Below are 10,809 nucleotides of genomic sequence, written 5' to 3' on the forward strand. Positions count from 1 at the left end.
AAAAAATATTCGACCAAAGAATGTATTAATTATGGAAACATATATTAATTGGGGAAACATTCATCTCACATAAACACGCTTTGAAGACAATCTCCTTGTCTGAGTGAGTGTTTTGGCAGGAAATGGACATGAAAACGGAGACAGAAGGCCGAGTGCTGGTGACTTATTTTTCTTTCTCAGTCTAGCAGGCCACAGCGTGCCATCTCCTTCAGGTGCTGGAGCTCGGTGCACAGCTGGATCCTGCAATGCATCACCTGTCAGACAGCGAGAATTCATCTGAGGCAAGATGGAGACATGGAGGAAGAGAGAGAGAGAGAGAGAGAGAGACAGAGACAGAGAGAGAAAAAGAGAGAGAGAGAGAAAGTGAGAGGGAGGGAGAGAGAGAGAAAAAAAATTGAGAGGCCCTCCTGCCCACTGTGTTCTGCGGGGCTCTGAGCTTGAGAGATTGTCCACTAGCCTCCCTCTCATAAAGACTCCCAGCTTTGTGAATTAATTTGAACACCCTAACAAAGATGGCGGGAATGGACCCGGCTAATTTGCACATCAATATCTATGGAGGTGAGGGATGAATTAACGGTAATTTGGGCACTTAAGCTGAGGCCTGCACTTTTTGGACATGGAATGGAAAAATGGGAAATGTTTTAGAGTGACACAGATTTATGGTGTTTTTCAGAAGAGGTTGCCTAGCACACACTAGGATTTTTTGTCAGATCTCCTTTCCGTGATACTTGTTTTTGGCAAACACACTGAATTTATGAATACGAAGTTGGATGCTTTGAAATTGGCTTTGATCAATATTTTATTCAATGTCTGTTTGATGCAGTCCAAAAAACAACACCCCAAAAGAACTAGGAAGAGCAGGGAAGACTCCATCAGTGCGTTCTGTTTCTCAGGGAGGGTGGAGAGCAGTAGTCATTTGAGTGATATTGATTCGGTACTCCCTCCATAATCTTGCATACCAAAAAAAAACATGCAGATTGAAAGATTACAAGGAATGAGTTAGCTCAGGACTCCCAAACCACCACACCCAATGATGTGAGAGGCTGGCTTAGAGTCTGGTCCAGAGATGACTTTCCTCTCCAGCTGTTTTGTGTGATTGCCCATCCATGTGTCTTCTAAGCTCCCCAACACCAGTCAGTGAGCTAGCGGCAAGCTCACACTGTTCCACGGGAGGCCTGGCCCGCTCATGTGCAAAACAAACACCATCTGTGGCCCTGGGTTTCCCAGGTTCCACACACGCGCACACACACACACACACACACACACACACACACACACACACACACACACACACATACAAATACACACGCACACACACACAAATACACATACACGCACCATAGTATCACCATGGCAACAGCTGCCACCCATGCCAGCCCCCAAAGGCAGGAATGGGTCTCATCGGTTGGTGGCAAAGGGCCAATTACTCACCACAGTCGCTGTCAGCTCTGGCAGCCCCTGCCTGTCAGCTGGATAACAGGCCACTTTCACACTGGCTTAGCCTCCTCCTCGCTCAGCTGACCAGTTCCCCTCCACACCGCACCGCACAAGAGAGGCCACTGAGGAATTAGTAGTTGTTTGGTTGAGATGTGTCTGTGGAAGATTTTGGTGTTTTGACCTGCTTTAACGTGCAGTTGATGTAGGTGCTACATTGGCCCCTAAACCTTCCCAGCAAACCAGCAAAATAAGCTTTTACTCTCCGTGAGTAGTCCCTGGTTAAACAAAGGTTAAATAAAATAAATAAATAAAGCAATTATGTATTTAAGGCAGGAACTTGGCTTTTAGTTGGACAGGATAAGTGTGCTGTCTCTTGACGGTGGATAATGTAGACTGAGCTCCACTTAACTGCCCTATTACATAGTCAAGAAATGGGCCTTGTCCTTGTGGCATGATGAATTCATGTGTCCTTCACCCCCCATCTTTCATCCTCTCTCTCTCTCTCTGTCTTTTTCACTCTCCTTTGTTACTTTTTCCCTTTCTTCCACTCTTCTCTCTCTTTCTCTTCCTGCCTCTCTTCCTCTCTCGCTCTACAACCCCCCCCCCCCCCCCCACACACACACACACACACACACACACACACTCACTCTCCTCCAGGTAATCCACGAGCCTCTGATTGATGAGGACCCCGTCTTCATCACCACCTGCACTGAGCGGGAGCTCCGTAAGAGGAAGAAGCGGAAGTTCAGTCTGTGGGTGCGCCAGTGCACGTCCACGGGCTTCATCTGCCAGGTGAGTTATGGCTCTCTGGGTTTCCCCCCGCTCTAATGCAGACCACAGGCAGCCAGCCGGCACTCAAGGTCACATTCATATTTCATTTTTTTGTTTGGATTGTTCTGTCAAGGATTAAAGAAATGTTTTATAGATGTATGTATGCAGTGTATTCTATAGTTCTGTGTGTATAAGTTTGTGTGTAAAAACAGTTATGATATAGTGTATGAGGTGGCTAGACCATAAGGCCATTTTTTTCAGCAGAGCCAGGAAAGTATAGTGTGTGGGTGTGACCAAATATGATTTGAAACCGATTTATTTCTTACAGTGATGGCCAAAAGTGTTGGCACCCATGCTAAAGTTGACTGAAAAGAGGAATATAAAATCATCTTTTGGAAATTGATCTTAATGCCTTAAGTGAAAAATGAGGAAATATCTAACCTTTAAGGACACCAATTTTCTTAGTGAATGAATAATGTATCATAAATAAATAAATGTTCTTCCTTAAAATACAGGGGTCATAAGTATTGACACCCCTATGTTAAATTCCCATAGAGACAGGCAGATTTTTATTTTTAAAGGCCAGTTATTTCATGGATCTAGAATACTGTGCATCCTGATAAAGTTACCTTGGCCTTTGGAATTAAAACATCATCACATACCTTTCACCATACCTAGAGATCTAGCTCCCTGCCAAGCTGGAATCCACAATTTGCCATGTTTGATTATAGGCTTTTCCCCCAAGGCTATACTCAGAGATGAGGACCACACATCAAAGCGTAGTCAGGTTTGATGGTACATAAACTGATGGTAATTTTGATACCATAGATTTAATAGAGACCCAGTCAGACCAATAGTATGAAAAATCAGGAACAGAGTTTATTTACAATGATGCGCATGAAGGGAGAGACAGCATGACTTCACCTAAAGATCCATCAGCTGCTCTAACTAGACAAGGAAATAGTTTGCGTTTAAGTATCCTTTCAGGCTGACGGGAGATGGCGTTGGTCATCCCATCTCACGTGGACTACACTGAATCAGACTCTGATTAGTGGCAACCTGGCAATCCGGAGCAGATAGCTACTGACGCAGCCATGCAGAACAGTGAAACACTGCAAAGTCATAATATTCCTGTTTATCTCTAAATACAGTCACACACAGATATACACAGGGACAGTACAGATACCATACAGTCATTACATAGAATCATACTTTTAGTATCAAAGTGACAAACTAATGAGAAATGCAGAACATTAAACCACATATTGGAATATTAGACATAATGCAGAACATAAACCACATATTGAAATATTGGACATAATGTTCTATTCCACTTTCTCTCAGTACATAGTGTGAGCTCTCATCACTCTTGGACAGGAATGGGAGCATTTCCTTGTTCATTAGCATTTTCTAATGAATAGAAACAGATTTTTCTATTTTTTGTAAGGATTTTATAGACCATTGGCCATCTTTTCGCCAAAAAGGCCAAGTAAGAGCATCCAGACTGCAATGTAACAAAATAAATAGACGCTAGTCCTTCTCCTCATCTCATTCAGACCCAGCTGGGGCAATAAAAAGGGTTTGGCCACTTAGCCTAATTGCACTCTGCTCATGGTGGGTGCCCAATAAAGAAAATGAATGAGACGAGAGCAGGCCAAGAAGTAATGGCTTTGCCTAATGTTTCATCCAAACGGAGAGTATTAATTGATGTCTGCATTAAGCAGCTTGATTGGTCGACAAGATCATGTGAGCCATGGGTTTACACTCCTAGCTGGGCAGCTCCAAGTGGGATCACCAGTGAAGGCAAGCCTTAAATACGTTTTTAAATACAGCAAGACTTGCAGTGGACCCAGCTTAGTTTTTGGAAAACTAATCAGTCAAAAAGTATATGAGTTGGCATACAGTAAACAAACAACCCATACATGGTCATATTTGATGGATAGTGAAGATCATAATGGTCTGGTGATTAAAAGATGACTGATCTGGTTCTCCTTTCAGATTTCTGTCCATTTGAAAGAGGGCCCTGGGCCGGACGGACTGGACACTCTGAAGAACAAGCTTCAGCTCCACAGTCTGGTGGCCAAGCAGCTGTGCCAGAGCCTGTCCGGTCGCAACTCCGTCATCTTCACCGGACCCAGCATCACCAGTCTCAACCTCTTCCAGGACTTTGAGAAACAGGGTAGGCTCTTGCACAGCTATGATCTCTCTGTGTGGACATGTCTGATTCTTCATCTCCTCTTTCCTTTTCCTCTTCCCCCATTCCTTTTTTCTTCTTTCTTTCTTCTTTCTTTCTTTCTTTCTTTCTTTCTTTCTTTCTTTCTTTCTTTCTTTCTATCTGTGTTATCTGTCACCAGTGTCCTGTGGAGATTTTGCCCTTTTTGTCTTGTCCCTTTCCTGCTGTTCTCTCTCTTCATTTTCTTCTCTCCTTTCTTTCTTTCTTTCTGTTTGTCTGTCTTTCATCCTTACTTTCATTATCTGTCCATTATATTATTTATTATTTCTCTGTGGTCTCATGCACCCCCTGCAGTTTTTAATTAACATGTGATAATAGCCTCAGACAGGATAACCAAGGGCAAAAAGTCAATGCAAGTCAACCTTGAATTGTTACTGTGATGATGTGAGAATGTGTACGTGCTTGTTTCTGTTGTCCATGGCTTCCTCCTGCAAGGGAATATCAGGTTGAGACTTTAATATACTGAGCAGTTTGCCGTAAGCATTTTTTTCCGTTCTACTCTCTCACCGTGTCATCGTTGTAAGCCAGGTGTTCAGCAGTCCTGTAGCCATGGTTACAACACGTCAATCGGAAATCTTCAAAGACCCAGAAAATGGAGACACACTCTGCATGAGTTTGCAGAGCCAGAGGGGGCTAAGTGCCGGCCGTCTTTGTGTCGTCCTCACGTCCGCGCCGAACCTCATCATCAGATCTTAATCAGGCACCTGTGTCTGCGCACCTGTTCTCTCTGTAGTCTTTCACGTCTGCAGGGCTTGAACACGCTGACTGTAAACAACCAACCTGACTGGCAAGAACAAAATGGAGTACCCCCCCAAAACAAGGACTTACTCTGGAGAGAGTATTGTGAATTCAGTGATTTCACAGTGTGTTGCCATCACATTAAACACAAGTTTAATTAACCCTCTCTTATGTGGATGCTGCTAGGCTTGTTGTTGTGAAGTTAAAGTAATAAAGTAGGGAAACAGAGGGCATTCTCTCTTGTCAGCTAGTGAAGTTTCAGGCACACAAACACAGACACAGAGCATCTTTAATGAGTTCTGTGTGTCCACTGTTCTCCCTGGGCAGAGATCTACTGCTGCGGCCTGCTGAGCACCAAGAAGAGCGACTGCACCGGGCTGCCCCAGTCCATGCTGATCAACACGGACGGCCCCCAGGCCCGAGGCCAGTCCCGCACCATGATGAAGGGCAACATGTCCCTCATCAGCTGGTACAACAAGGGCAACTTCAGGTTCCTCACCAACGCATACTCGCCCACCAAACAAGGTGAGGTGAGGGGCTCGAGGTTGAGCAGAGAGGGGTTGAGCTTCAACATCGCCTCAGTGAACCAGATCAGGAACATAGCTACATTCCTCCATACTACTCTGCGCTATCATTTCCAGAGATGTAAAAGGCCGGCTTCAGAAAGTCAAATTCCTGCCACGTTTTTGTTCCAACCATTCACTTAATCAGCTCATTCTAATTAGCACAACTCTTAAGCCAGGTAGATCAGCTAATTGGTGAAATCATCTGTACTAAGTGCACAAGCAGAACCAATACATGGCAGAACTTTTACTTTCTGAAGCCGGACTTTTACATCTCTGATTGTTTCCTTCCTCTCAGTATTATAGTAATCTCAAATCCTAAAAAAAAAATCTCTTGAGAGGAATGAGGTCAGACTCTCCAATTTGTCGCCAACACAACATTTCTGGCTTAAAATGTCTGATGACTAGGGACAATCTGAGAGAATACGGCAAAATGTTACAGGAGATTCTTCTGGTCTTCTTCTTATTATGCTTGCTCTGCAGCCTGTCTATTTTTAGGTCTCATTTTCTGGCTCTCATTTTAAGATACCAATTTATGAGTCCAAAAAATGGATTCACGTTACTCTGAGTCTCTCATCACAATTTGCATGCTATGTTACTCAGCAGCACCATAGTGTATTCCATCATAATTACCACAGACTATCTCAAGATGCCTTTAATGCAGACAACAGATGGAGATTGGGTGTGTTGCTAGGATATCAAAAAGGCTGCTAATGGCTGGAATATGATGTTGGGGGAACATAACAATTCCCAGCCAATTAAGGCTATTCATTAAACAGATCACACACTTTGGTTGTTTATTTTTTTATTTTTCGTAAACACCTAGTTCATTGACCTTTTACAACATCATTTTACAATGCTTGGTTCAGTTTCATTTGAGCTTGGCTCATCTGTGGTTTAATGTGTGTGTGTGACTGAATTATGCAGAGCAACACAGTTTGCCTGGCAAATGGATAATGGCCTCACTGGTGATGTAGTGAAATAAGGCTATTTGTCTGCACCTCTGTGAGATGAGAACAATTAGGGAAATTGATTTGACCATTCCCATCCATCCAGCCACTCCTCTCTCACACACAATCCAGCCATATATGCATAGGTATTGCTATTGTTATCAACAGTACATATACATGTACATATTATAGTTCTTATATGAGCACGCTCTGCAAACCTCACATAGGTCTGTCATTCCATATCTGTGATGCCGCCAACGGTGAAATCCCCTCCGAGTTCTCTCTGGGCGTCCCCCACCCCGACCACGTGTGTGACATTTCCTGTCTTGTTTCCAGGGGTGATCATCAAGAGGAAAAGTGGGGAGATCCCGTGTCCACTCGCCGTGGAGGCCTTTGCGGCGCACCTGAGCTACATCTGCAAATACGACGACAAGTACAGCAAGTGAGCGCCGAACCTCCACCTCCACCTCCATCCCTCTTTGCCCTGCTGCTGCCCTTTGGCATGGTGCCAGCTGCAGTGGTGCAACACTAACATTGGTGGCACAGTTATGAGCATGAGATTCACAGCGTGTGTGGCATGAGGTCAGGCATGTTTAGTGCTTAGTGCTGCATGATGCTTCTGTGCGGGCCGTCCAAATCGATTGTGCAAAAAGCACACAAATCTATTGTTTCCATGTGTTATCTATCTGATTTGACGAAGTGACTCTTGACCAGATCCCCCCTCATGGGCCCAGAGTGGTTAGTGGTGACTGGGTGAGTGTGTGTGTGGTTCACTCCACTGGAGTAGTGGGATTTGGGAGGAATCAAACTCTGTGTGCTGCTCATGACTTTCCTCTCTAAGGCTCAGAGAATCGCTCACACTTTATGCACGGTGGTCTGGTGTCTTTTCTATGCTATATCTTCCTGGGTTGGTCTGAATGCTGTGAGTTTGGTTTGAGTGTCCTTGTCCAGATAGTTGTTTGTTGCTATTGTAAATGTGCAAGATATCATCCAAAAGAGCAGTATTTAGAACTAAGTTACCTCAAAGCAGCAAGAGATATCTGCGATCAACAAATATCCAACTGACATTTACTCACATATTAAACAGGGAGTTTGACCGGGCACCTCTGTAAATGTCACTGTGTTTGAATCGTTGTCCAAGTTTGCATGTGAGTATGCACCACTGACATTCAGGAATCATTTGGAAGTTTTTCTCCTTTAGGGAAACTTGGAGAACATGTAACACCTTGTTGAGCACATACAGAGTACTCAAGAACACTTGAAGTACTATTTACATTAACATTTACAGCCAGTATGCTCTAGAACAATATCGCCAGCCACAGTGGGAGGAAGTGTGCAATTGTGATGAAGGTAGATATAGTCAAGTGTTTTTTTTTTTGTATGAACAAACGGCATGTGTTAGCACTGGTTGCAGAGATAACGAGACAAGGCACTAATTAAGACTAAACGTGCACTCGGTAGTCACAGTGGCAACTCGTACGGAGCGGAGAGAACATCACTTAGCGCCTGTCTAACCTTTCTTTGTCTCTAATTTATCTCTGCAGTAATTAGATGGTATTATTTAGCATGGGCTCGAGGTCCTCATAGACTCCTCCAGATTGCACTCCCGGCCGTGTGCTTCAGTGTGCGCACCTCTGTGCATAATGGTCTGGCTGCTCTGGCATAATAATGGGATTGAGGTCCTCCTGATAAGGACAAAGAATGTTATTAAACAATCATATTTCTGCTCGAAGAAATGCATGCCAGTGTAACAAGTGTTCAATCTTTGCCTGTGTCAAGATGCCAAGTGAATAAGAGTAACTGCATGAGATCTTATTTGAGTTGAGCCAGATAGAGGGTTGATGTATTCTTTTGCTGTGTAAATTCTTACTGTGTGTGTTTCTTAAGTACATTTTTATAATTTGATATTTCATAATATTGCATTGATCTAGATATTTTGGCTTTAAGATCAGTACTGCATATTAATAGTGCTTTTTAATACAGACAGTGGTTTAACTACCTGTGTAAGTACTGTAGTTCAGCGTGAACTTAGCAACAAAAACAGGAAGGCTAATTTAGGCAGCCATTTATAATCTCATTCATACAGGAGATGTTAGAAGTTACAGAGACTTTTTTGTGTTCTCTGCTAATGAATCGCTTCTGCTCTCTCTCTCTCTCTCTCTCTCTCTCTCTCTCTCTCTCTCTGTCTTTCTCTGTGTTTTTTCCTGTAGGTACTTTATCTTCCACAAACCTAACAAGACCTGGCAGCAGGTGTTCTGGCTAACCATCAGCATTGCCATCAACAACGCCTACATCCTGTACAAGATGTCCGACGCGTACCACGTGAAACGCTACAGCCGGGCGCAGTTCGGCGAGAGGCTGGTCAGAGAACTCCTGGACTTGGACGACTGTTCACCCACACAGTAGAAGTCTCTCCACTGCACCATCTCTCCCCTACACCCACACCTACACACACATACGTACATAATAGACACACACTGTGTCACACACAAACCCACAGCACACATATACACTGACATCTGACCTCACATAGACTCTATTATGTCAAAGCGAAATGTTTGCGCCTCTATACTCACTACGGAGGCATTCATCTTGTGATTGTCGTCAGTTGTCTAACCCAAGCCGTGCCAAGTCTGGATGAAGTAGGCGGGTGACGGACTGATCACAGAACAGGAACGGAAGCTCTGTACCAAGACCCCTCTGGCAGACAGCAGGGCCCCAGTGTACATAGTGCACTGCATCTCACGTCTCTCCCCACAACCTTAGTGTCCCAGACTGCATGCTCAAGATAAAAAAAACCCTCCTTCATACGTGCTGTGCTATGTGCCCTTGTTAACGTGCAATGATCGTCTCGAAAAGTGTCGCGTGGTGTTCGTTAATCACACACACTGTAGCTGTGGAGAGGAGAACAAGTGGGCAACAAAAAAAAAGAGAACAGCCATCAGTGATTTCCCTCCCTCTGTGAATAGTAATCTGACACCTGCAGTAGAGAACCACTCTCCCCTTCCTCCCGCTCATCTAGTGCGCATAATCAGAAGGGACAGATAATGTTGTACGTACTGATTAGGAATCAAAGAGCCGTTTGCAGATTGAAAGGGAAGGAGCAGTGCTCTTAGAACAGCTGTCTCTGGTTAGTCTCTTTACAGGCGGGGGGGGGGGGGGGGTGGAGGACACCACAGTGCAGGGTGTTGCTTCTTTCTCATTGGTAGATGTCTACCTGGGGTTAAATCTTGATGCTGGACACTTATGAGTGCAGACTACTTTATCTTCAGGTAATGATTGCTGAAAAAAAACACTCACTCAGTGATACATAATACTGAGTGCCTGATGAGAATGAGCTAAATCCAATTATTGATGCCATCAATGCCATTGCCTCACCGCAGAGCTATCCCTGGATCATCTCAATTTCAAAGGTGATCTTCAACAAGATTCAGTAAGGCTGAACTCCCAACCGACTAACAACAATTCCCTTAAGCTTACAGATGTTTGAACTGAATTGGACATATATTCCTCCCTTTCCTATGTGCTATTAACCAATTTCATCATACGGTAACTAGATGTATCAAATGAATGCACTGAACGAGAGACAACGACTAAAGCTTGGAATCAGATGAACACTGGTGTTTGATGTCCATTCTCCATTAAAATCATGACCTTTGACCTTTCCACGGCCAAGGTTTACCCAATGGAACAAGACAGGATATTGTGAGTGAGAGCTACATTAGCTTATTCATGGAAGCGCCTCACTGTAAAATGGCCAATTTTTGTCATGGCACTTGACAGAAATGCCTGGAACAGGATATTTATTTTCTTTGAACTTCTTTGTTCACATTTTGTCCCAGTGTTCAAAAGCTAGCCATGCATCAGTCAACTCACTTAAAAGGGACTTACTGTATAATCCCCCCCAGTGTCACTAAAAGATACTTTCATCTGTAGGCTACTAAAGTCTCGAAACAGCTCCTGACTTCAACTTATTCTATGAAAAGTCCAGCCTGATCCAGGAATTCAGGAACTTGGAATAATATTGGATCATGCCCCATCCAGAGATCTACTGTAGTCAGTATATACAGTACAGTGTCTATTCTAATGTTTGTGACATGCGTTTTGCTGTGCCCTC

General features: G+C 43.9%; 1 protein-coding gene across 1 annotated transcript in view; it reads left to right on the plus strand.

Moving 5' to 3' along the window:
• Positions 1 to 9,842, plus strand: part of pgbd5 (piggyBac transposable element derived 5) — a 21,109-nt gene extending 11,267 nt beyond the window's left edge. Inside the window, exons 3-7 of the mRNA XM_076286095.1 lie at positions 2,095 to 2,229; positions 4,207 to 4,387; positions 5,507 to 5,704; positions 7,029 to 7,134; positions 8,903 to 9,842. Of these exons, the coding sequence (XP_076142210.1) occupies positions 2,095 to 2,229; positions 4,207 to 4,387; positions 5,507 to 5,704; positions 7,029 to 7,134; positions 8,903 to 9,098 (816 nt within the window). The 3' untranslated portion in view covers positions 9,099 to 9,842. The remainder of the gene's footprint in view (positions 1 to 2,094; positions 2,230 to 4,206; positions 4,388 to 5,506; positions 5,705 to 7,028; positions 7,135 to 8,902) is intronic.
• The last annotated feature ends 967 nt before the right edge of the window (positions 9,843 to 10,809 follow it).

Source organism: Alosa pseudoharengus, unplaced genomic scaffold, assembly GCF_046254945.1.
Source record: "Alosa pseudoharengus isolate Yale_2024_CS ecotype anadromous, Long Island Sound unplaced genomic scaffold, YU_APseudo_1.1 YU_APseudo_1.1_scf_15, whole genome shotgun sequence".
Lineage (NCBI taxonomy): Eukaryota > Metazoa > Chordata > Actinopteri > Clupeiformes > Clupeidae > Alosa > Alosa pseudoharengus.